The following is a 27,081-nucleotide window of genomic DNA, read 5'->3' as shown; positions in this document are numbered from 1 at the left end:
CAGAAGTTAAAATCATGTTTATGGCCCAAGTCCTGTTTTAAGAATACCCCAAGCCTGAATTTAATTCCTGTTTCAGTCTGTGTGGCATCAGTGGGGCTCTGTGCAGAGGAGCTAGTGCTCACAAACAGTGTGGCTGGGGTCGCTGTTTTGGTGCCAGCCCTGTGGCACTCCCGGGGAGAAGAGCAGCCCCCATTTCTGGGGTGCTGGTTTGAAGGTCCGTCCATTCCTACCTTCCTTCAGCCTCCTTGTTGAGGAGTGAGTGGGGTGAGGACTGAGACAAACAGGCCATTTGCCCTTCCAACATTACCAACTGTCATACACACAAGGTTGTTTTTACCTTCTTAACAACTGCGATTTTACCTCTATAATACTTTGATGCAAATTGAGGGTTTTTTCCACTTTCTTTTTGCTGCACAGGGAAATAGACAAGGACTCCCTATCTGCCACATCAAAGAATAAACAGGGTAAGATTTGAGTATTTCCCTATTGTTACTGAAAACTTCTGAAGTTCTCATTTCTGCTGGGTTTTGGGCTGTGAAAGATTTTTCCAGATGCCCTGTGTGCCTCCGCTGCCCGAGTCGCACGATAGGTGCAATGAAAATTAAACAAAACAAGCAAAAAAAGACGGGCCGCTTACAAGTATTTCTAATAAATTTCTTTTTTTTTTTTTTTAAACGACCGGTCAAAAATCGCCCGGCAAGGCAGAGGGGGTGCGGTGCGGGGGGGGGGCGGGGGCTATCCGGGCCCGCTCCCCAAGGCAGGACAGGGCAGGGCAGGACAGGGCGGACCGTCCCGTCCCGTCCCGTCCCGTCCCGTCCGGCGGCGGCGGCGGCGGCGGCGCGGACTCCAAGCCCCGGCATGCGGCGGGGCAGCGCGCAGGCGCGCTGGGCCGGGGTTGAGTGGCAAGTTGTTTGTTCCAGCGAGCACCAGCTGCTCGGCACTCCGGGCTCCGCTGCCTCCCTGCCCGGCTCCGCTCCGCGCCCCGCCGGCCTCCCCCGCCGGTCCAACTTTTGCACCCTTTGCTCCCTCATCCCTCACCCCCCTGCCCCCGGAGCCGGGAAGGGGGAGAAGGAGCCGGGGGGGGGAGGGAAAAAAAAAAAAAAAAAAAAAAGGCACCGACAATAACAGCCCCCCTCCCCCTCCCCATTCAAAAACACAAAATAAACCCCAGGGATAGATGAATTACAAATGAGAAAGAGGAAAAGATGGAACTGCACATCCTAGAGCACAGGCTCAGAGTGGCCAGCATAGCCAAGGAGAGCATCCAGTTGTTTACCTATGGATTAATCAAACTTGCTTTCCTGTCCTCCAAGACGAGGTAGGTGCTGGGGCTGGGGCAGCGCGGGGCTGGGGGCACTTTCCTTGTAAGGGGGGCGGGCGCCCTCCTTGCGAGGGAACGGGGGGTGTTGGGGGGGGTCCTCCTTGCGAGGGGGCAGGGTGTTGGGGGGCTGCAAGGGGGCCGGGGGCTGGGAGGGCACCCTCCTTCCTGCAGAGGGGCAGGGTGCTGGAGGGGGGGGGTACCCTCCGTCCCTGCGAAGGGGCTGGGGTGGGGGGCACCTTCCTTGCAAGGGGGCAGGGTAGTCTCCTTCTTGCGAGGCGGTGGGTTGATGGGGTGGGGGCTGCCCTCCTTGAAAAAAAGCAGGGTCCTGCTATGGAGGACACCCCTCCTTGCCAGGGGGCAGAGTCCTGGGGTGAGGGGGACCCTTCTTGCAAGGGGGCAGGGCGTTGGGGTGGGGGGCACCCTCTTTGCAAGGGGGCAGGGTGCCCTCGTTCCTGCAAGGGGGCAGGGTCCTGGGGGGGGGGGGTGGCATACCCTCCTTGTAGAACGGCAGGGTGCTGGGGTGGGTGAGGGCACCCTGCTTGCAAGAAGTCAGGGTGCTGAGGTGAGGGGGGACACCCTCCTCGCCAGAGGGCAGGGCTTTTGGGGGACGAGGGGGGACACCTGGGTCTTCCCTACACACCCCCACCCTAAGCCTGGGAGATGATGATGGGGGTCCGCGCTGGAGTTTGGGGTCCCACCGTAACGTTTCAGGGCAGCCCCCAGTGAGGCTCCTGCCTCCTGCTGCCCTTCCCGGGCCACCTCGCCCGGGAGCCCCGCTCTGCGATGAGCGGATGAATGAAAACAGGTGGGGGCCGGGGGGGCCGGCTGGGGCAGGCTGCAGGCACGGGGCGACCGCCGGACAACAAAGGCAACAACAGCAATGAGAGGAGGAGGAGGAGTTGGGGTTTTTTTTGCTCTCGCTCTTTTTTTTTTTTTTTTTCCTGGTTGTTGTTCTTTGCAGCACTTACTGAAAGAGCGAATCGTCCACACGCGTGTTTGTTTTAAAAGGTGCTTTTTCAGTGCTGCCAAATTGGAGGAGGACGATGGGCAATGCCTGCCTTGCTCTTGGTTCTCTTTAAAAACTGTGGTATTGAGTAATATGGATTGTCATAGCTTTCAGGGAAAAAAAAAAGAAAAACGTAGTGGAAGGCACTGTGAGATTTTTTTTATTTTTTTTTAGGGGGAGAAAAAAAATACTCTGGCCGGTTTATTGAATGCATATAAGCTGCCTAGGCCTTTCACAGCAAAACAACTTGAATTGCAAATGCATATTCTTGTGTCTTCTCTTAGCTTGTTGACTTTATTCAGAAAGAGGAATGGGAATGTAAATAACACAACTCAAACTCTTCTTGTTTTTCCAGCCTGATAATTAGTATTTCAGTTTTCTCCCCAGGTTCATCTTGGATAGCATTCTTGTATGAAGGTGGGACATTTTCTTTGGCAGTAGGAAAATAACAAATAGATAATAAATTTGCTTTTTATTTCTTAAATTGTTTTATTCCAAGCTGTAATTCAATCCTCTCTCTGCGATAATGCTTACAGATGAATAGATCTATTTGTGGTGTAATTTGATTACAGTCCCTTATCTCACAGTTAAACTTCATGCATTGAAATTTCACTCTGATTTGGGGCTCATCCCATTTGGCTCACCACTAACATTGTTTGCAGTGTAAAGTATATCAGCACCTTGTTTACTGCTGTCCCTGAATACTCAACAGGGCATTAAAGGCTCTTCAGTCTTAAATTTCTATTTTTAATGTGTTGTTTCATCATAATTGAAAGTGGTTACTGGTTTTTTTGGAGGGGTTGTTGCTCCCTTTCCCATGCTTAAAATGTCACTGTCAATGTGAACAGTGAACCTTTAAATCTGTCACTCCTAATGCGTAGACTGGGTTTGGGGGGGGGGGGGTGTTATTATTATTATTTTAAGTTCAGAGATGGTCCTGTCGTCTTTTTGTTTCACACTGCATTTCACATCTTCAACATTAGAGAGCTGTGAAAGGGTTAGGACAGTAAGATAAGCGCTTTGGGGTGTGATACCTTGTCCTGCATTTGGGTGCAGCACTTGACAGTTTGGTATTGCCTCTGGTTGCTGTGGTGTCTGGCCCCTTCCATGCACAGGGAGCATCAATAATCTTTCCCTAGGTTTCATGGAATCTCACTGGTCAGGAACAAAAGACTGTTTGTGGAAAGGTTTGTTGACATGGGAAACTTCTATTTATTTCCCTTTTGTTTGTTTTGTTGTTTTTTTGCAGACAGTAGAGATGCAGGGGAGAAAAGGGGAAGCTTGTTTGTGTCATTCTTAAGAGAACTGACAGTACTGAAATACTGCTTTCTCCTGTGTGCTTTTTACATGCCCTGAGGCAAACAAGGTCCCAGCCCCACAGACTTTCTGCTCTGATGAACACTGTATATGAAGAAGGTGAGGGTCTCTGGGAGATATAACTCCATACATTTATGATCCCACTGTTTCTTTTTCCTTCTCCTTTAAGAAGTGAATGTGCCCAGGAGACAACAACTTTTTATGTGGGTGCAAGACAAATCTCCCTTCCCAACCACCCCATCTGAAAAGGACCACTTGGGGGATGAAAGGTGAAGGTGCCCTACATCCCTGCTAATCTTTTCTGATAAGATAGCAAAGATGCCAGTTACTTATACCACCTACGTTTTTCCCAGTGAGACTTTAAACAGAGTTTTTACCTGTGCTGCAAGGCTGCCGGTAAGAAATATAATAATTTGTGGGACAGATGTGATCCAAAGAAGTGGCAATGACATCATTAGTATCTTTATGATAGTCATGCATGAAACTACAATTTTTACATAGGCTCTTCTGAGAAGTGATCTGGAGGGAGTATTGGAGTCTCTTTCATGTTCTCATACACCAGGGAAAAGGGCTGGAACAATTTTTAAAATCTTATACATTTTTCTTAATCCTCTTGGGAAGGAAAAGTAACAAATCTCCCTCTTTTTATTTGGCCTTTTGCCACTTTCAGTCTGCCCTTGTTCATGACATGAGTCTTTTAATTTAGCTTCTGTTACAATAGCAGTATTTTTTTGAACAAAGAACAGCAATTTTGGAACTGTTCCGATGGCCAGAAGCAAGAAAGCAGTTAACGAGGTGAAGAGGTGAGACCAGGAGTGAATAAAATGGTGGGCTGAACTGAGCTGAAAGAAAAACACTATTAATCATAACTTTAAGTTAGGCATCAGGTATTTTATGCAAAGTTGCATTAAGACAGGTAGTCCAGAAATAAATAATAGTGAAACTCCAAAGCAGTTACACTGAGCAATGTGCTCTTGATGCTCTGCTTGTGTAGGTTAAGTGCAGACCTATTGATTTCAGCTGAGCTCTGCCAGGCACCCTAGTGGAGGATCAGATCTGTGTAATTTTCAGTTGCATGCGGAAGATTTGCATGTGTCTAATCTTTTTGCTGTTGCTGTCATCATCATCCTAGTATTTTACTGCTTGTGTTGCATCTGTGTTTGGCTTGAGAGTTCCTTGGTGCCAAGGATCTTCACCTATTCAGAAGGTGTGCCGCATGTTTATATATGTAAATATAACAACTGTGCCTGGTTTTAACATTGTGTCCTTTTTCTTTTATACGTGCCTCTGTAAATGTTAGTTCTCTGGGGCAGAGAACTGTGCTTATCTGTAAACTCCCACCTTCAGCTCCCTGTGTGCTGCAAAAAGAACAGCTTTCCTCCCACCAAAATTAAGTGTCTCTGCTTCCTTGGTCAGAGTTAAACCATCACATGCTGTTGGGTGATGTGCCACAAGTAACCTGCTTGAGGACTTGATAGACATATTAATGTGCTGCTACATTCCTGTCTTGGTTTTTTTTTTTTTCCTAATTGCAAAATATTTTTAACTGCATCTCCTTTTACTGCATAAGAATTAAATCTGAATGGAGGGGGGAGGAAGGACAGTCTTGGATAATGCTTGTACTGAGCCACCAGTGCATGCAGTAGGGAGAAGGAAGGTGAGCTTGACCTTGTCTTTTGAGTGTATATAAAAATATGTGGAGAGTTTAAGTCCTGGAGAATAAAGTGGGTTCAGGGTTCTTCCAAGCACTGTATCTGCATAACGTAATTAGCCTGATTCTGGGTAACGCTTTGGTAGACCCTTGAACATCTGGAGTCAATGAGTTAACAAGTAGCCTTTCCTCTCTCTGTTCCGGTACCTAATATAGAGATTTGGTGGTAAACAGTGAAAAAAAGTAGCTGAGGGAAAAAGGTATTATTTAAATTATAATGCTATTAAGTTGTAACCAGGATGAAGTTGGGAGATTAGTTTGTTCACAGGGCTGGGCGGTTAAAATAATTGTAGGTCATGTGTCTAGCATCACAAATTTTAAGATCTCCGAGAGTTTTCTGATACTGTTTAGTTTGAGATGTTCCTTCTCTTCAGCACACTGAAATAATGACCTACAAGTTCTGCATGTGTAAAGGATGAAACCTTGGTCACAGAAGTGTTTAAGGCAGCCATTTCAAAAGCATCTGTCAGTCTGGTTTGTTTTCCAAGATGCTCAGGTCTTCTTCTAGAGGTGCAGTTTGTGTATATTGGTGACTTGAAGCAGAATTACAGGCACTTTGCAAGCTTACAAATGTGGTACTAAATACAGAAGGCTGGCCCTGCGTGTGAGGTGCTTCCCAGAGAAGCTGGATAGGGTGGAAGAGCCAGGCTGGGCTCTGCCCCATGTTCAACGCTGCTTGTCGTGCAGCCTCTACCATGGGATGCTCAGAGGCAGGAGGTATTCTTAGAGTGGAGAGGTGCTTAAAAATACTCGCTCGAACAAAAATGTAGCAAGAAGTAAACAATGATAAACTGTACAAAATAAGCTGTATTTTCTTTGGTCTTTGAACAAAAAATGAAACTAGGTTTGTTATCTTTGCTAAGTTTGTGGTGGTATTTTTGGTAATCTATCCATTTTGCTTAGTAATAATTGACACCTCTGCTTATGAACAGTGTGTTGTTGCTATTAATATAAGTGTTTCTCATTCCCCGATCACTTGTTTACTGCCTAGGTGTCCTGAAATTGGAGATACTGTAATAAAAGGTCTATTTTAGATTTCAGAGCATAATAGGAGAAACAAGTGCTTAAAATGTACCTGTGCATCATTTGAGGACATTCAAGAGATCAGTAGTCTGTTTACTTTAGTATGAGCTCAGACAAACAAATGTCATTTATGTCCTTGTATGAAATACAGATTGGTCTGCAACATTGGGTGATCATCTGGCAAAGGCAAGTTACTCCTGTTGTTAAAACCTCCCCCCCGCCCCGAGCTTCTGCCATCCTGTATGTCCTAGGAAGACCACTGAAAAAAGGCTTTTTTGCAAGTTATAAGACAGCGTTCACTCATGTAAAACAGGTTGCTTGTGTTTTCTTTTGGTGTGGCAAAGTCTCCCAAATGTCTTGATTTCTTCCCCGCCCCCCCCCCCCCCCCGAGGTTGTATTTGTGTGTGATATCTAAGGTTTGGGGACTTCTTTTTTCGTCTGACTTGGTGACCATCTGTTACAGAAGGACTGAGCCCTGATGTCCAGACACCACAGGAGGCTGGAGTGATGGGAAGCCTCATGGCTAAAGCCGCCTGCCTGCCCTTCCCCAGAGCACTTTGCCGCCTTGTTTGCATCACCGTGTGCATGTATGGTGCTGAACTTGCTGGTGGATATTCAGGATGAGTGAGAGCTAGTGAGAATCAGATAAATGAGAAGGAGAGAGAATAGAAGTTACTTGTTTGGGTAACGAAGAACATAAGCTCTTTAATTGTGAATGTCATCAATTTGTGTTCAGGGCTGCTGCATGTTTCAGCTGACGCTGGGCTGTGAGAACATTCTGCAGTGTTTTAATACATTAAACCTTGGAAAGAGCAGGTTTCCTTCCTGATGGTCTCTTATTGTTTATCTACAAATGTTGTTATTATTTCCCTTTCTTTTCTGCTTCTGGCACATGGGCTGACCAGTGGGGCACTGCCTTATTTTATGTCTTTCTTTGCCTGGCAGTCTTGTCATGCAAGATGACCTCAACCTACCATGTGGTCCCATCAGGCTAAGGCTGATGCCAAGTCAGAAGCTGACAGGAGTGCTTAGAAAGTAAACGAGATTCAAAAGGTGGAACGGAAGTACTGGATCAAACCCACAGTGTAATGCTGGGGAGCACTATGTGCTGGAGAAATGGTTTAGATATTAGATGTTTTAACAGGGCTGTTCATTTTTTAAGATTTTTTTTTTTCTTTTTTTCTCCTTATCTGAACTTGGACACTTGCCTTTTAAATAAATAAATACCTGGCTGTAGTTTGTAGTGGGCTGGTTGTTTTTCCTTATTTCCCATGCTAAACTGCTTCTGTCCGTTGGCAGAGCTGTTGCATAGATGTAATACATCATCTGGGGATAACATACAATATCAGTGATGTAAAGGAAACAACACTGCTGCCCACTGATGTTGAGCTGAGAAATAAAAAAGAGGAAAAAGTATTTATCTTTTTCCGTGTAACTCATTAAAGATCCCTTCAGCTGGATATTTATTACTTTCAGATATAAGTCAATATTTAAATGAAAAACGTGGCTTTTCATAGTTCCTAGATGGCTTCTCCTGCAACCTGGGTGCTCTTATCCTTCAGCAGTAGAGCAAATGTATCGCAGGTCTGTTAAGGAAAAGTATGACTATTGTGCCTTGGTCATCAAGAAGTAACAGCTGAGTTGTTCACTAACACAATAGTCTGAGTCCACAGGCTGCTCCTTCCACTGGGTTATAACTTAAATTAGGCTCCATTTGATGGCTGGAACTATTTGACAACGCCTTGTTTGTGCTCCATAAATATGTAAATCTTTCCACTTAATTCTTCTCCTTTTTTTTTAATCTGTTGAGCACACTACCTCATTTATCTAATACACAACTCCTTAATCGTCCTGCATGTTTCAATGTTTTAATGTATTTGGACAAGGGCTACATTTTCTTTTTTCAGAGGAAACAGTGCAGATTTGTTCTTTTGTTTACTGCCAACTCCAGAGTAAACTCCAGCTCTGATCTGCTGATAGCTGAAGGCTGGTAAAGGAAGAATTATACAACAGGAATGTGAGGAAATAACTCCATTCATTGCAGTTCAGAATCAACAGAGCAAAGCCTGTAAGTTGCAGTTATCATTTCAAAGTAAAAAAAATCTCTCCTCCCCCCAAGCTCAGCTTGGTTTTGTGTAGCCAACTATAAGATATATTTGTTAAGAGAGAAAACAACAGACAAAAATGTTTTATTATGGCACAAAAGAAATAAAGATTGATTAAGGCAGTTTCATGACTATACAATCCCTTGTTAGTTTCAGACATACTGCACAAAGTTTTACTGTGCTGACCATGGAAACAGAGAATCTGATCTCATTTTTGTGGTCTGGTGTATAATAAACATTTTGTACTGGTTGATAAAGTTTTATTTTCACATCCAAAGAAAAGCAGTGAATGCCTAAGCTTCCTCACCAACCAGAACTGACTTCCTTACTTTGGTCTGTTAAATGTGCTTTACTAGAGATTAAAATAAAAAGCCTCCTTTCTGAACTGCAACCTGCTTTGGAAGGCTCACAGCAGTAATGCTGATATCAGAGTTGCTATTTAGCACAAAGTTGGCACATGGAAAAGAGAAGTGGTGAGTTTGCTTGGTGGCAGCAAACCATTTGTTAATCTTTTTGGACACTTCTGAGGTACGCTTTTGTGGGGACATCTCAGTAGGCAAAATGATTTTTTTCAGACCTTTGCAGTCCAATTAAGTTTTGTTAATGTGGTGGGGTACATGTTTTTAAGATACTTGTGCTACGTATTGGCCAGTAATTGTAGGGAGATGTAGGCTGTTATTGGTGGTAGGCTGTCCTTGACCCAAATTCTTTCAATACAAATTGTTTATAAAGTAGAAACCCAACCTTCTTGTAATTGTGAATGTGTGTTTGATCCAGATGTAACTTTTCCTTTAAAGTTTATTTTCTTTGTCTGCAAAGTTTTAGTGTCCTCGTTACAAAGGATACCAGGGATGTCATAAGGTGTTGCAAGCTATACCACTTGAGTTTAGAGTAAAATACAACCTTTAAGTCTTATATAAAAGTATTCAAATAGGTGAATTTAAAAAATTGTGATACTGGGGGAATCTCTAAAGCTGGGAGGGGAAAATTTACAAGTTTTGACATGGATAGAACAGGTAAAACATAGGTGTGATTCTCCCTGTCTTTTTCTGTTCACACTTTTTGGAAATGGTGTTTGTCAGAGAATCTGGGTAATGGTATGCACTGGTTTTAGTGATACCTGAATATTTATCCTAGTTCTGTGGTTAAAAGATCAGTATTCAACTCTTTATTATGCCACACGTGTATCCTGTTTTACAGGGTGAGTTGGTTGTAGTAGACAAGTCAGAGACCTTGATTGAAATGGCCCATGTTAATCTTGTTTAACATTTGTAGCTTTTATTTCTTCTCCTAAAGAAAGATTGACTCTTCTCTTTTGATAACCTCCGAGGCACTCTCTTGCAAATAAATGTAGTCTTGGCAAAAAGTAAAAAAAGGTTGTTCTTAATAATGAGAAGGATATACTCTGTATGCATCTAAGCAACTGTATACATTTACATAGATTTACTTATTCTTTATTTTCATGCTTTTTTGAAAATGATGGATGGCTTATTACATGATTAATCTTTCAGTTGTGATCTTTTTCAAGCTGCTTTTCGGTGGAAATTGGAGTTTGATTGTAACATGGAAAACAAACATTTTCATTTGCTGTTTTTAAACTAATAAGCAATATTAAATGTGCTGAGTATTTAGGAAAAAAATCTCAGCCTATTTTGTGTTTATAACTAAGCAGTGTAATGTGACCTGTGCTAAACAAACTAAAGTGATGGTGCCTTGAGACTATGCTTGTCAAGGCATTAGAGCTAGTAGATGTCAGCCTCCCACACCTACTTCTTGTTTGCATACTGGCAGAAAAAAACCAAGTTTACTTGCTTTTTTTCAGTTCCTAATTTGTTTCTCAACCTAGTATGAACTAGTGATTGTTCTGAACTAAACTGAGTAATTTGAAATGAGGAAAATATTCTCCCTTCTTGCAGAAGATGCTGTTGCTGTCAAAATCTGGCTTATTGCGTAAATGGACTGGTTCCAGTTGCTTTGCCACCAATTTCTCCTCAGTTGACTTATTTAATTTGCTTTGGAGTTTCAGCAGCAAACATACTTCTTTTGATAATTGTTGTTTAAATTATCTTATTTAAAGACACCTAAGATGCCATCACTCCAAAAATTATTTTGGGTATCTTTAAATCAGATTAGCTAACATTAAAATAAAATTATGCTTTTAATTGTTTTCACGTTTGAACTACATGATTGCAAAAGGGAAATGTTAGAATTAACCTGTGTTTCACCGCTCTGGGGATAAATTTAGGACAGTTTATGATATACTGAGATGATGTGTTTTGAGTTGCATGTTATTACCCATTTGGCATTTTCATAAGCCAAGCAGAGCTTTAATGTGCGTGGCTTGTTTGCATCTGCTGAGCTAGCAAGGTGTGAAACCATATGCATGTGGCTTGTTATCCCCTGAGCTTACCTCAGGTTTTAGACTAGTTAGTGAATGGTTTTCTGCGGTGAGTGGTGGGACTGTGTGTTTTGCAATATTTCCGTTTTATGGACTAAGGAAACACGAATTGGATAGATTATTGTTTTTGTTAAGAGGTCTTTTTTTCAGGCAAAACTCAGCAGTGTAGACAGTCTATAGCAATTTCTGTGGAAATGAAATTAATACATTATTCTGAAAATTAAATGGATTTGAGTTACCTGCATTGCAGGCAAGGTAATGGTAGGTACAAATGTACAGAACAACTGGAATCTTAAAGAACAGAGCATCATTTTTGATCCAGAATTGTTTTTTAAATGGTTACTTTCTTTTCAGTATTTCTGGTATACAGGTGTAACAGTATTTTGATGACTGCCAGGAACCACTTTGCTAGACGAGTATAATTTTGGCTAAACACAGAAGAAGTTAGCAAGAATTCAGCTTGACCAAAGCAGGGTTTATGGTTTTCTGGAGGGGAGCGATGCCGGGGGGAAGAGGATCAGAAGATGACAAAGCACGGAGTTGGCTTGGTGAATGAGCACGGATGTCTCATAACGACCTGGAAGCATCACACAGGACTTGGACAGTTAATGCCATAGTGGAGCCTTAACCTTTTTGTGTTGTTTTCAGTCTAAGCCTGGTACCATGCTGTTGTCACAAAATTAGAAAATAGCAAATTTTCACAGAATGGTTGAGGTTGAGAAGGATCTCTGAAGATCATCTAGCCCAACCCCCCAGCTCAAGGCAGAGTCAACTAGAGCAGGTTGCTCAGGGTTTTGTCCAGCTGGATCTTGTACTTAAAGTCCTGCATGCAGGTTTGCTCTCTTCTGTGTTAACATGTTGTTGACCTTGTTGACATTGTAACGCTTTGCTCCATTTGGTGTTACTTTCTGCATAGCATTATAATGTGTAATTTAATATCTCATTTAGACAGGACAAAGTGTTTTTTGAACTTGAGTGAGATTGTACAACCTCCCAGTGTTGGAGAAAACTGTTGGTCTGGAGGAGAAACTGTCTACTGCAGTAATTTATTGGTCCTTTATGTTTCTTTGTGAGCATTTCGTGTGAAACTGCTTATTGGCTGTAAACTGTGAAAAACTAGCTGAAGTTAGAGCAGCCTTGAGGCTGCTCTCACTTAAACAAACTAGAAGCCAAAAAATTCAATAGCTGGGTAAGAGCAAAGCTTGCCTTGGGAAAGGGCATGTACTCACTTCTGTACCAGTGCAGAGAGCTGAATTACAATTTGTAATGGTCTTAGATGGATGTACAAGGCTAATGAAGCTGCTTCTACCCAAGACCTCTACACAGGAGTTTTATTTATGTCCCTGACGTAAGTAAGGGAAAGTATTAGAATGGCATGAAGTCCAAATGTTAACTTGGTTTGACTTTAATGTACAGTATTGTGTGGTGGATGCCCTGCGGTAAAAGTTGTGCTTTGGTTATTGTACAGTTTCTGAAATCCTACTGTAATAGTGGTCATGCGATGAAACCACACTATATGAAAGAGTTTTCTCTGTAGTCTTCGTATTGGTATCAGGTTACTCCAAGGCCCTGCATTTCTGAGTGGTCCTCATAATTCCTGTATGTACAGTCATTTTGTTGGCTTCATGCCTTGTCACATTACCCATTGCGGCGCTGTAATCCGGGGGCTGCTGACGCCTGACCCCAGGACAAGCGCTCTGTGTTTGTATGTAGGGAAAGCCTTGTCTCGAAGGAAGGATAAAAGTCTCTAAGGGAAGGGTTTGCCCCGAATCACTGAGCTATCCCCTGGTAGCTCTTATGCTGTGACAGGCCAGAAATACTTTTCGTTTGCACAGGAGTGTGAAATCAGCCTGGAATGACTAATGTAAAAGGACTTTGTGTGTCCTGTACCCGTTTGAATGGCTTTGTTCATTCAGATGGTGGTTGAATTGTAATCTTAGGCAATGATTTAAATATGAAACAGTCCCAAAACAATATGGTTATCTATTGGCTTTTAATGATCTTGTGAAGCAGTGTATTTTGAATGGATATTTCATTGTAAAGGTGATAATGACCTAATTATTGGTGGAAAAAAAACAGGAAAAAAGTCAGCAATTATAAATAGTATCTGCGCGTATGTGTAAAATGCTTCGTGTAAGATTTGTGTCCTTCTGAAATGTACATGAGCATATGCTTTAAATTCATTTTCTTCTGTGTTTCTAGTATATCACTCAGGCTTTAAACTGATGCATCCTTGGCTGTTAATCCATGTTTGATAGCCTTCCATGGCATGTTATTGCTGTTTATCTCCTTTTGAGTTCCTACTGACTGGAACGTAACCATGCATTTTTCTTACGGATTTGTAGATGGCCACAGTACTTAGAGCAGTTAATGGCCCTATCTTTAGGTGCAGTCTCTGTTGGCTGGATAACTGAGGGTGTAGTTGGAGGATCATAGCAAAGCAGTTGATGAAATTCCTGGCCCCCAGACAATAGTTCCTACCTCCAGTGTTGTGGAAGTTGCTGTTAACTTGCTGAGTGTGATCCAAGTTCGGGGGGAAAAAAACCCCAAACAACAAAACAAAAACAAACAAACAAACCCCCCCAAACCCCACACCTCTGAAGCCAAATCATTTTGGTTATGTTTATGGCGCAGGCTCACAGACAGTTGGAGTATTGCAGCTATGGGATGGTTAATTTCAGAGCTGGAGTAGAGATGATTGACTTCTTAACCTTTATTTATTGCCCAGGAGAATGGTCAGATGATTAGATCTTGTTGTAGGGTTAGAAATAATTTATTTGTAAAGGTACGAGGTGTGTGAATAGCAATGGTGTTAAGCTTTTTTCAAAACTATAGGGCACGCTTATCCTATATGTATTACTAGTATCACGTTTTGAATATTACCTTTGCTTATTTTGTGTTTTTAATGCCAACAGAAACGTTTTTTTCCCTTTTACTTGGGTTTGAAAAAACTCAGTGACAGAAATAGAACAGTTCCTGGATTCAAAGTAGTGGTACTTCTTCCTTGGCTTGTTTAAACATATTACTGATTATATATTCCTTGCAGGATCAGCACAAAGAAAAGGACAATGAAAGAATTTCATGGTGCTCCTTAAATGAGTCTTACATAAAACAAAGTTTAAAATGAATTAGGACCTACCTTTTAAGCACTTGTCAAATGTTCTCAGTGTCAGGTTTTCTTCCCACTTAATGTTCACTTTATATCAAATCTAATGTGAGGTACATGATAATATTTTCAGAATCACCTAAGTCCCATTTAAAAAAAAACGACTTAAGCACTTGGCACCCCAAGGCTCATTGGAAGCCAATGGGGCTTACACTCTGAAATGTCTGTTGCTGTTGGAGTGGAAGACACTTAGGGCTTTTAAAAATTTTGCCTCCTGGACAGACTAGCTGACAACATTCAGGACAAGAGCGTTGTAAAAAGACACCAAAGGGAGAGGAGGCTTAGTGTGACTCTTCATGCAGGCAAGAGTGAAGATATATTTCTGAGAATTATTTTAGGGAATCAAAATGGGGGTCTCTGTTCTTCTCTCTCCACATAACGACCTGGGTTAGGGACTTGCTTTACTCCGTTTCTCCAGCAGTGCAGCATCAGGCCCCTGCACTGTCCCACTGTGCAGCAGTAATCCCTGCAGTCGTCTTCCCAGCAGAGGAAGAAACTGAGGCACACGGGAGGGCAAGTGGCTTATCCAGCTCACAAAGCAGGTCCGCAGTAGGACCTGACTGTGTTTTTTCCAGGTCCTGCATCGTCTCCACCACTAGAATTGCCTCTTTTTGGTAGGACAGATGAAGGGCATGTTTTCAGTCCATGTTTGTATTAGCCACTTGAAATCTTGTCATCCAGCTGCTGCCTTTTTTTTTCTTTTGCTTTTTCTGTTTGCAGTTTTTGTAGGTTCGTTCATGGAGGTGTGCTCTGTCGTCTTTTCTTATACCTTGAGAGAGAAATGTGAGTTGAAGGATGTCCATTTGAGCTTCCAGTAGTAACAGCAGCCTTCCTGAGACTCATAAAGAAACCAACCAGGAATGTACTTGTATGTATGTGTGGCTTTTTAATACACATAAACGCACATATGTATATATGTGTATAATATACATGTAGGTATATATGTGTCATTCCAAAGTTAGAGCACTGTTGAAATGGAAGTTGCCTCTGCTAGAAATGAGAGGTAGCTTGTGCTGACAAACAAAACCACATGTTTTTAGGGGCTCTAATAGCTGTGCTTCAGGACAGACAATGTGTCTCTTCCCAGTATCCTCCAGATGACAGCTGCCACAACGAAGGCTGAATGTGAAGAATACGTTTTCATGCGGCTGTATCCTGGGCACTAGGAAGACTCTAGAGCTCAGAACAATAGCAGAGTTCGGAGCTGCCAGCAGGGAGTCTGAGTGGACAAGTATAATCATGCACCGCTCAGCTTTCAAGGAAATTACAGTTAGTGCGCTGACTCGCTCATAATAGTGATGCATTGTTTAGCTTAATAACTTATCAGCTCTCCAGGAACCAGCTAGTGATCACTGTCATCATACACTGCTAATCATTCTGTTCTCAAATTGTCCCATCACCTATTAAACTGGCAAACTGAATGCACTGTAATTTATTTTTTTTAAGCTAGAAGGAACAATATTGCCCACCTTTTTTGTTCTCTTGTCATTACCATGTGTACGTGTGCATGTAGTTTTTTTTAAATGTCAGGTTGAAAGGACATTGTCAAATTGTGTTGGGATTTTTTTTACATTTGTAGAGTTTTTGTTAAATTGTTGGTCTTTGTGATAACTACTAGGGAACTGAATCTGAAACCTGTTTTTTAAGGAACATTTGTTTTTCATAAAGCATTTGGGGCAGAGGGGTGATTTTTTTGTGGTGCTTGTCTGTAGTACCTAGGCTTCTGTCAATCACTAGTAAATGTAGCCTGACAATGGCCCTCTGTAGTAGCAAAGAGTTATTATCCCTCCTATACAGATGTGGAATTTAGGCACAGGAAGATTGAGTGATTTACCCACAGGCGTGCAGGGAGCTGTGGAAGAACAAGAAGGAGATGCAAGCTGGTTTGAGTCCTGATCCTGGTAGGCCGTATATCCTTGCTGAATGCACACTGGCTTCTGGTCAAAGGGTTATTTGTGAACTCTGAGCTGCTAGAACTGAAGGAGCCTTGGAGCATTTCTTCTAAAGGAAAAGTGGCCACTGATACACAAATAGATTTTACTAGATAATGTGTCTGAATCTGCTTTAAGAGAACTCTTCTGACTCTTACTGCTGCCACTGCTTGATTTTTTTTCTTACTAGCTGGAGAACCTGGGGACCAGGCATTGGGATCTTATTTTGCACTCTGTAGGTGCCTAATCCTGTGGCTGTGGATGGAAAGCTAAAACGTCTTGCCTCAAGACCAATCCACACAGCAGTAACGTATCTATAGCTTTAAACTAGGTAGCTTGGATAAATCTGGTGCTGTAACCAGTAAAACACAGAACTTGGCATGGACTAAGTGACCAAGTGTTTACTCTGGGTTTAGATGGATTTTTTTGTAGTTCATGCTGGTCTGTGCTGCTACATACATGAAAGCCCTTTCTTCATGCCCTGACAGCAGCAATGGTCAGATGCCAGATAAAAACCATTATTGTGGAGTGCTGCAAAGCAGCTTTGTTTGCTAACATTTAGATGAAAGATCCTAGAATAGAGCAGAGTACCAAAGCTGTGGGGACACCTTTTCATGGTCAGTAGTGCACAGATATGTGAGTCACAGTGGGGGAGATCTCCAACCTGTTCCATACTTGGGGCTGAAATGATGCATCTATTAAAAAAGGAGGGGGAGACAGATGGATATGCCCAACTGAAACAAGCCTCCTTGCTGTTCTGAATAGTGCAGGCAGCTGCAGGATAGGATCTACTGATCTCAGGAATTGTGCAAACAGTGGGATGGGCTATTTTTGTTAGACCAGGAGAAGTACACCAGGTTTTAAATGAAACCCTGAGCATTTCTGTGTTTTTTCCAGTTGCTTGAGGTGTTTGCTTTGGTTTCACCTCTCCTGTGTCTGTCTTGAGAAAGACAATTGTATCTCTCGATCAGTGACGACTAGAATTAAAATAGGAAGGAGCCTTCTGCTGCAGGATTTATTGCCTGGCACATCTACGTTGTCTGATGAAGTGTCATCTTTCGTTATGTTTTGAGAAGATGCTGCCTGACTGTGATATCTCTGAACCGCATGAAAAGACATTTGGCCGCACCTATTCTTGTCAATTATGGCAGTATTCTTCTAGCTCAAATTATATAGGTCTGTGTATATAGTATTGAAAAATTTAGGTCCAGCCTCCGCTAATAAACAGAAAAGATCAGGTTGTTGCGAAATGGTGGTCTCGACAGAGACTTAACTTTGCGTATGCTTCAAATACATCACCTATTTCTGGCAGCAAGAAGTAAGAAAAATGCTGAGTAAGTATGTCTTGTGTCCCCAAGATCAAGTTTCATAATAAGGAAATACCTGAAGCTTACAGATGTGGCTTTCTCTTTTCTGTGGGATTGTTTCCCACTTCTCCAGGAGTTTGCCATCTTCCTTTGAGAACAATTGTTCAGGTAGTTTCCTGCTGCAAATAAGCCCTGTTTTATTGGCTCCAGTTGCTGTAGGGCCAACAAATGGCATTCAGCCCAAACCCCAAGGTTGTAACAGTTCACTATATTTTGCATTGTACTAAGTTGAAAAGCATTGCCAGGTAAAAAAAAAAAAAAAAAGAATTTAATAGAATTGGAAAGCCTAAAACCTGGTATGAAATAATGCCAATGTGTACTTTAATACAATATAACCACTGCATAATGATTTACCTTACTGTTTGTGTTGAAATATAGCTGACTTGGTAGTTATGCTTGACCAGAGCTTTTTCTTGCAAGAAGTATTTCTTTCTTTACCATGCCTACAGATAGAAGAGTGGAAATGTCAATATTCAAGCCAATGATTTTGTTACAAATCTGCTTGGGATGCCCTGATAACCCAGTTCTACGCCTGGCAAAGTCAACAAGTTTTTCTCCGTTGATGTCAGCAAGTTGGAGCCCAGGCTGAAAAATTCATGTGAGAAGGAATGTTTCTGCAAAATCCTGTTCATGCAAATTGGAAATCACTATGCTTGAGGTTTCTGCGAAAATGACCCTTTTTGCTGGATGTAGCATGCATTAGGATCCTTGGATTAATCAATGTTGTATTAAAGCCCGCTCTTGATTATCTCTGGATGAATTGTGTAAACGGTGAAGCTTCTGTACGAAGGGGACAAAACATCCCGTCTGAATCTAGATGAGCAGACTGAAAGCAGCGTGGCATTTTGTTGTTGATTTTCCAGCTCGGGAAACTCAGTAGGTGACAGGATTGCTGACGGTTCTTTCCCCAACATCCCATTCCAGACTCATTTGTATGATTTCTGCTACTTAAAGTTTTATTTTGCCAAGGCTCTCCCATCCCTTTGTTCTCCTGGATAACTGATGTTTACAGTGCTCCCATCCGGTTGCTCAGCTGCTCCACCGAGGTTTGAAGCCATTGTGTGTTGTGGTGAGTGTGAGGATGCTGATACTATGTGTGATGGTTGCCTAAGCCTTGCTCTTTTACCTCTTCCCCTTTTACTGCTGCCTTTTTGGCTGTGAGATTCTGTTCAATGCTAGTTCGTTGAGGGAAAAAACCCATGGTGGCTCTGTGCCATCATTTTGAAGAATGGCTATTTACCAGGCTCTTGATGGAGAGGTTTAAGAAGAAATTATTTTGCTCCTTGTGCATGAAAATGCTGGTGAAGAGTGTAACTGGCGCAGGACTACCTTTGCCTGGGAGTCTGGCCAGATAGAAATTTTTTTATTTCCATTTAAGACATGGGTCTGCACCCTCAGTGGTCTTTTTCATAGATGTTTTGTTTACAACTGTCAGTGCTGCCTCAGAACATCTCTCAAACTGCTAGGCAATAGTGGGCTGCCATGCTGGGAGAAGGAGTTAAACTTAATCAGGGGTCTAGGAAAATGTGCATGTAAATTTTGGGGTTTTGTGTTGAGCTTTGTTTTTGAAATTGAGGCCAACATCTTCTCTACACATCTGTTGTGTAAGCTTAGGCAGAGAGATTAATCTGTTGGGTACAGGTCACAGTAGTGCTAACCTCTTTACACCACCTTTGTTTAGAGCAGGAAAGATTGAAGTTTGCTAGTGCTCAAATAATGGCAGTAAAAACATCCATTTTATCTTCGCTAAGTCTTTGTCTTTATAATTTTGGAGCCTCATTTTGTCCTTTTTTCAGGTACCTTGTATGGTTGTGTTACAGCTGGCAGTGATACATGCTCATTTCGATCAGGGCAATACTCTCATTCGAGGAAGAAGTTAGCAGGAGCATAGCTCAACATTGAATGGGTTTTGGTAGACAAATGAGCAAGTTAAGCCTGTGTAACAGGAGAAATCTTTATTCAGTCGAAAGCAGTGGTCGTATTGACATTCATGTGATTGGGACAGACTTTGTCCCTATCTGTTGATAGATTCAAGTGTTTCTTTTTCCAGCACACTTACATTAAGTTCTTTATGGTTCTTTAAGTAGGAGATGCAGCCCACTGCTCAAACAGCTCTGTGAAGCGTTATGTACCAACTAAAACTCCACAGCAGTTGTAGCTTTGCAGCCTCAGATGAAACTGAAGCTTATTTCACAGAAATCCAGTAAATTACGCTTCAGCTTTTCTTTGGACAGGTCAGCGGTGGCTAGCTTGGAAACCTTGCTATGCTGTTGGATTTTTGTTGTGGAGAAAGCTTGCCTGTGATTTAATCCAAAAGATTCCCCCTTCCCCCCCCCATTTATTCATCTGAGCACAAAATTACTACTTTGACATTGTGTGAGCTGATTTCCATGAAGATAGCTCCCTTCCCTGCAGAGAGAGTGGCCTGGCATGTAGCTTACCAGGAAATCTATCAAAACTGCTTCACCTTGGCCTGTGTACCTTCACTACATGTAACATTGCTATTAAACTAGTAGCAGACTTCAGTACAGGCCACCATACTGACAGATTTGAAGCAACAAGCTCTATAAAGCCATTTTTAGTTTTTTTACCCATGCATTTGTATGGCCACATGGAGCCTCCTTCTGAAATGTTTGCATCTGTGGAGCAGCCTTCCCATTCTGCAGATGACAGGCTGTGAGCATGTTTCCTTCTTGATGCCATGTAGAAAATCAGTGTCGTATAGTTAACACATCATCAAACTAGTGAATGTCGTGGTTGCATCCAGAATTGGGAAGTATCATTGTGGGAGACTGGCTTCAGTGGAATTATCTCTTGTTCTGGTTAGCTGATTCATTGCTGGCTTTCTCAAAACCCAATTATGTCCCCTGGTTGTTTTCTTCCATAATTCACCTGTTTTTCTTGGTCTGGATTGTTGGTCCTTAAATAATGACATCCTTCATGAAAACAGTTTCTTTAGCTTAGAAAAGATGCACAGACTCTTCTTCTCTGTGGGCTCATATCAGGATTTGTTCTCTTGGATTGTGCTTGTGTCTTAATAAGAGTCCAGAGTGCTTGGGGATTCAGGGATTGTATTTATTCATTTTCAGAAAAAGATTTTGGTCCCTTCACTGACAGTTTGTCTTCAGCTTGCTGCCTTTTGAAATCGTCTGCAAGTTCTGCACTGACAATCCGTCAATCTGTTGTACAAGACAAAGAATGAGTGACAATACTTGTTTCAACATATCATAACTGTTATGCTTGCTCCCTCAAGCCCTGTAAAGTCTTGTTATGTCAGGGTGTATGGGAGAGGGTTGTATGTATTTTCATTGTTGGAGGATCTCCTTTTGAGTCCTTCATCTTTTACATCTCAGGACTTGGAGGTATTTGGTTCTTCCCAAAATGTGCTGTTTCAAAGAAATGCCACTTGTGCTCAGCTGGCTAAAGCCTTTGCTGCTGAAGCAGTGGGATTTGTCTGAAGCAGCTAAGCAAGCTTCTTGGGGCAGAGACTGTATGTGCGAGAGGCCTGAATGCAGGCTGGAAGCTGTTGCAATACAGATGGTAGACTAGCGGGCAGGATGAATGCCATACAGAAGACTTGGACAGAAGTTACAGGCTTGATACAGGAATTACTAAATCGTTTTCTTCAGCCTATGTTTTGCAGAAGGTTAAACTATATAATTGCAAAGCCTTTCATCTTCTCTCTGTCTTTCTTTCTCCATCTCTCATACACACACACGCGCGTGCACACACAAAATCATCTCTTCCCTTCTATCTTTTTCATTCTTCTTTCTCTTTAGTCTGCAGAAGGCAAATTCCTGCAGAATTCCTGGCGTAAAGATGGAGACTGATAATACTAGCTTGTAATACTGAGGTAGGAGTTGAAGCTACAGCTGTTTCATAGTTTCCAGCACAGGGCTCTTGCGATATAGCTGATGGAAGATTCCCGAGTGAAGCCTCGCAAGGGCAGTGTGTCCTCTTGCTACATGAAAGTCCGATTGTGTGCCTGAGTGCCCAGTATGGGAGAAGGCAGTGGTTATTGAGGCTGAGCAGGCAGCACTTGTGTGGTGAGTACAGAACTTGGAACCAGGATTCCCGGCTCCTATTCTTAGCTCAGTAACCAATTCATTGCAAAGCCCTTTGCAAATCATTCACGCCTAATCCTGCACTTATAGCAAGCCCAAATAAGGTCCTTTCAGTTTTTCATTGGAGACGTAGGATCAGCTTCTTAACTGCTGTTTTTTCTCTCACACAGTGGGGCTGGGGGAATGAAAATCAACATCTTTATGCAGAAAGTGTGATAATTTATTAATGTTTTTGAAACAGTAATGTGGGCATCGCTCTGTGACATGTGTGACCTGGCATCCATAAAGGGGGATTGATGGATTGCTGTTATCAGCTGGATCTTTGGAGCATGGGATTTTTGGACTCTCTCATCAGAATACAATTTTACATGATTATAGAGGATAATGCTGGAAATGCCTCTGCACTGGGCTTGCCACGTGTCCAGATGGCAAGGTCAATGTAGCGTGGACCTTGCTCAATTGCTCTGTATGCCAGGGTAAGTGCTGGTGCTTCTTTCTCTCTTTATGCTACTGACTCAGCTAGAAATTGAGGAGTTCTATGGCTGTCAATAAATTCAGAGACTTGGAAATTAATACCAACAGTGAACTCTGCTTTAATTGGCCTTCTATTAATTTCCCACCCTTCTGCAAAGGTGAATGGGAATGCTTGGTTTTGTATGGTGCTTTTGCTTTAAGATAATCTGAACTGCAATCTTAAAATGAAATGGAGTTAAAAACAGGGCTGGGCTAGGCGTTAATTTCTGGAGTATCTTGTAAAATAAAAGAGCACAACAAAAAGGATACTGTAATGTTCAAACCCCTTACCTTGACATATGGCTGTGCTGTATTTTGTAGCATGTGCAGTTCTGGTATCTGCCAAGTGCAGCATCTTCCTCTCCTGGTTTGTGTGAGGCTTTATTTTCCTGGTGCAGGGACAGAGGTGGATTAATCTACAGAGCTGTTGGCAAAAATCTGTTAGCAGCCTTTTCAGTGGGAGATCAGCTTGAAAAAAACACAGCTTGATTTTTGTGTCAGTTGAGTTTTTGATGAGTATTAGAGAAAGTATGGTCTCTTTGTAAACTTAGTTCTGAAAACACAGAGCCTGGTAGTGTGTGGTGGTTTTGTTTTTTTCTTTTACGAAATGATTGTGAGTGTAGTGGCACTTCATGCTCTTGCCTTTGAAGGGGCAAGTCTGTCCCAGTGCTTACATATATTTGACTAACAGGGCTTTAAAGTGGGCAGGCCTTGCTGAGTAAATTATTTCGGTAAAGTAAGAGGCAGAGGAGTAGAATTATTACCTGCTGTGCCCCTCAGGCTGGGACAGCACCCTCCCTTCCTCTCTCCCCAGTGAATGAAAACATCGTCCTGACTTGTAAAGCAAGCCATTTCTGGAAGCCTGGCGGGGGGGCAATGGTGCAAAGCGCGCTGGTAGCCCATAGTCAGAAGCTTGAAGATGACTTTTAGTTTGTTGGGAGCTACATGCCTGTACCTTTCAATACACATATAAATATATTGGCGTCTCTCCAGCTTTATAGTTTATCTAATTGTGTCTGACTGCATATAAAACAACAGACTGGAGCTGCCACCAGTGCTGGTGACTCCTGGTCCTCATGGTGCATGCCTGAGTGGAGCTCTTGCTACTGCCCATGTCCCATTTCAGTGCTGGGAAAGCAGTCCATATCCACAGAGAGCCTCTGCAATTGATGCACTAGGGCTGGGTCTGTCCCACCATCATCATCATCATAATACATGTCATTCTGCTCCTGGCAGTCACCTTGCGTTTGTGCTTTGGAGCCCTTGTGTGTGCAGCAGGCTCCTGTTCTTTAATGAGGTTCCTCTTCCCCTCATTTTGTTCTAATGCTTATCCAAACGTATTTTCTCATCCTCAAGGTATAGGAGTCTCTTGCTTTCCTGTCTGCTCTCTCTCCCTCTATCAGTTGCTAGATCCCTCCTGCCTTGAAGGGGAAGGCTCTCAGAAGGAGCCTGTTTGCTGCTGTTCTGCCTGAGGGCACCAGTAGCCCTTGCAGGTAAAGCATGGCACATTTGGGGGTAAGTTGGCTGGTTTGCTTGTCTCGAGGACTTGGAAATAGAGGTGAACTTCCAGTTTTCTTCCCCCCTCCTTTGTAGAGAGGGTGGTAGCCCCGAGTGCTTCTCACCCCAGAAGAGCAGGAGGGCTCGTCCCCAACAAGATGGGCATCAGAAAAAGGGCCAGGAAAAAAAGCCTTTGCTCTGCTTCTCCGAGTGCTGCACTAGACAAGCACCTTAAGATGCACTTAAATGTAGCCCGGTGTTGACTAAGTCGTGCACTTGATGCTTTTAGTATTTTAACTAAAGCCTGCCCAAAAACTAACAGAGGCTCTTGGGCTCCTTTGTACGCTTTTATTTTTTTTCCCATGATTTTTACCGTGTTTTCAGCCATAAAGCTTTTTTTTTTTCATTTTATGTTCATTTCCTTTTGCTGACACTAGAGCATCATATGATTTAGGGCTTTGTTTTCAAGCTTGATATGAAGGCTAATTACTTCCTTCTTGCATCCTCTCAGTAAGAAAACATGGGACTTAATCTTTCACAAAAGAGAAAAGCGAGGAAAAAATTTTAAGTGCATGGAAGTCTTTGGTAAGTCCCTAGATTTGAATTGGTTTTTCATAGTGTAATGAAAACAAAACATCAGGAGCTAAGCTCCAAACTCCATAGCTCTATGTGGACCCAGTTTTCTCTTTGGTTGTTTGTCCTCACTGAGTCTAATTATGCAGTTACAATTCAGCCTGTGGCTGAGTACTTTTTAGTAATTAGGGGTATGCTGTGGATATTTACTGTTTATATAGAAGTCAGTATGTATTTGTCCTGTTTTAGCCCTGTGACTTACTTTGATTATCCAGTCTTCTAGGTAATTAAGCTGTATATTTTGTCCCTGTCTCCTTCTTCATATTCTCTCTTGCCTTAATTTGATAAGAGAGGGAGAAACTACATCAGGAAACTTGGGAGCATTAGTAAATTGTTTCAGTGGGAAAGTGTGACTGTTTTACAGAGATGCCAACGTAAGTACAGCCTGCTGTCTGGGCAGTTTGGGAAGAAAAAAGGTTATTGCTTCCTCATCAAGTGTTACTTTAATACAACCAAGGAAACATCAACCCTTGGGATTGCTCATGTAGCAGGAGACTGACAAAAAAAGGAACTGTATTTAACTTCTGATCAAAGTAGTTGTTGTTAAACTTTTATCTAAAATTTCTGTTAATGGGCTAGCCAGTAATGACTGAAGGCATGCATTAGAAAATGCAGTACTCCACAGTACAGTGTAAATACCAGATAGTTTGGGGATGTCTCTCTGAGAGCAATGGCTTTTAATAGGAAGGTGTGCTTTTATAAAAACTTGGTTTATATTAGATGGGTTGTTTTTTCTCCAGGGTCAGCACGCATGATTCCCAATATCCCTGGTTCATCAGGCTGCCTTAGGGCATGTCTAACTTCAAGCGCATGAGTCACTCCTTTTAAAATTTATTAGCTAGGTATGTGATTAAGTAACTTGATAGATTGGGAATGCAAGTTTTAAGTAGGGTTTGGGGGACTGTTCCCCAACTCTCTCGTCTGGCCGTAACGCCTTCTGTGGTGGTGTAATTATAAGACTTGTTTGCTTCCAAGATTTACTAATGAACTTTTTCAAAGTTTGGCAGAAGAAAAGTTAAGTGATTCTTTTGAAGACAGGCTTGTGGGATTCCAGGGTGATACAACCAGAAAACTTATTTTAAAAGCAACTAAGTTCTGTAGAGTATCCTTAAGAATAACTTTTTGTCCCTGTCTGTCTGAACCATTTTAAGCATTTGATACAGAGGGATTACAATTGCTTAAATGCTTTATGGAGATATTAACTGTCTGTAAGTGCTTATGATATTCCTCAAGACATTTTCAACAAGATACATAAAGGATATATTCAAAAATAATAAAATCAGTAATACTGTCTGCCCACAAGCTTTGTAGCAAGGGAGTTTTTACAACCTGCTCGTGCCTGTGGCTATTTTCATTGTTGGATTCTAGAGCTTAAAAAAATGCAAGATAGATGGTTTTAAACATTTTTCACTCAGATCAAGTATACATGCGTTGTCAAAACAATGGAATTAGTTTTAAAATCTTGATTGATTTTTTTTTTTTTTTTTTAATAAAAATAGAGCTGTTCTTATTTATGTTCCAGTCTGAGCCTCTTTAGTTACACATGCATCATGTTTACCTTTCTTTTTCTGTTCAGGTGCCTAAAATACATATCCTTGAGCTTCATATGATTTATTTTTGTAAGATGGAGTTTTAAGAAAAGCTTGTATCATGGAATCAGTGACATTAAAACAGATGCGCAATGTTGAATTTTATTCCAAGTGGAATCCCAAACAGTGTCATATATGCTTGATAGTTGAAAGTTGGAAAGCTAAAGAAAAGGTACAGAAATTACTTTTCTTTTGTTAAAGCTTGATGAGTGTCTAACTGTATCTTCACCTGAAGAATAGGCTCAGATATGACTTAGTGATTGAGCCTGTTTTGAGCCTGTATAGGGCTTCTCAGATGACTCTCAGCCAAGGTTTTGGGTTTGGGTTGTACTTCGGAAGAGCAAGTCTGTACACACATTACCAGTAAAGGGCAACTTTGTTCAACATCACCTCCTAGCACTGTTCTAATAGCTGATACTGACTTCACAAATATAATTGTATAGTGTCAGTTGTGTTGGAGACAACATTTAAATGTAGACTTGTGCTTAGGGATCTGGATGGGAAACTGTTCTGGTTTAACGTTTAGCCATCTTTTGCCATCAGGTGAACATTCAGGTTGTAAAAGCCGGTTTGTTCTTTTAAGCAGAAGGGTGGAGTAAGTAGAAAAAACCAGCACAGCACAACGTGGACAAGTGCTGATGGCATCTGTTCAAACAGGCAGAGACTTGCCAGAGGCCAAATGGAAAGAATGTGATGTAGTGGGCTTGTTGGAGTTGATTCTCCAGGTTGCTACGGTAAAGGATCTTTTTTTGATTATTGCTGTGTGGAATATGAGCATAAAAGATGTGCAGAAAGCTAACTCTGCTGGCTGGGCTCTGCTGGCTTCCGCTTGGTCACTTCTAGCTTGGGTGTGCAAGGTGAGTGCTGCACAATAGCCAGACAGAATCAGAGAAAACACTGCTTGGAGATGTCTCGTAGCTGGCCAGCTATTTTAGGAGTGGTGTTACCACAAACTCTGAATAGAAATAGCTGTCAAAGGACCAGCAGCATTTCATTAAGAGTGGTTAAGCTGCAGAACACCAGCATGAGGTAGGTGTGGGCCAGACATTCCATTTTCAGCATCGGCATACCCAGATATCCAAAAACCCCAGGAGGTCGGGCCCCAAGAAGTAGGAAGACTGGCTTTAAAAGGTGAGTTTTATTTAAAAGTATTCAATGTGTGTTTCTCTGATTAGTATCCAGGCTTTCAGTTTAGATTTGTCTGCAGACGAGCCTGAACCTATTTATTTATCTTTTTTTATATTTGGTCTTGCATAATCACGTTATTCTAGGTAGAGCTTTGGAGAAAAGATACCTGCTTTTTTAAAAATGTTGCAATGAATGATGGCCCAGTATTATGCAGGAGGCTAAAAGAGGGAAGTGGTTTGCTCCAAAGCTGCAGTACCTCAGCAGTTCCTGACCTCTGTAGGTTTATGGAGATCATTCATCAGAATGTAATCC

At 42.0% G+C, this 27,081-nt stretch overlaps 1 protein-coding gene and 1 long non-coding RNA gene across 3 annotated transcripts in view; both read left to right on the top strand.

Moving 5' to 3' along the window:
• The first annotated feature begins 909 nt into the window (after positions 1-909).
• CASTOR2 (cytosolic arginine sensor for mTORC1 subunit 2) overlaps positions 910-27,081 on the top strand; it is a 135,539-nt gene continuing 109,367 nt past the window's right edge. The window contains exon 1 of one of the 2 annotated variants that reach the window (XM_069791492.1): positions 910-1,318. In XM_069791492.1, the coding sequence (XP_069647593.1) occupies positions 1,206-1,318 (113 nt within the window). In that variant the 5' untranslated portion in view covers positions 910-1,205. The remainder of the gene's footprint in view (positions 1,319-27,081) is intronic. The other variant, XM_069791493.1, reaches the window with a different exon arrangement.
• On the top strand, positions 1,851-8,547 carry LOC138686784 (uncharacterized). Its single transcript, XR_011326095.1, has 3 exons — positions 1,851-2,744; positions 3,577-3,743; positions 6,842-8,547. It is a non-coding gene; the product is annotated as an uncharacterized lncRNA (long non-coding RNA).

The sequence above is a fragment of the Haliaeetus albicilla genome, chromosome 9 (genome assembly GCF_947461875.1).
Source record: "Haliaeetus albicilla chromosome 9, bHalAlb1.1, whole genome shotgun sequence".
NCBI lineage: Eukaryota > Metazoa > Chordata > Aves > Accipitriformes > Accipitridae > Haliaeetus > Haliaeetus albicilla.
The sequence above is the reverse complement of the archived record's forward strand: the minus strand, read 5'-3'. Positions and strand labels throughout refer to the sequence as shown.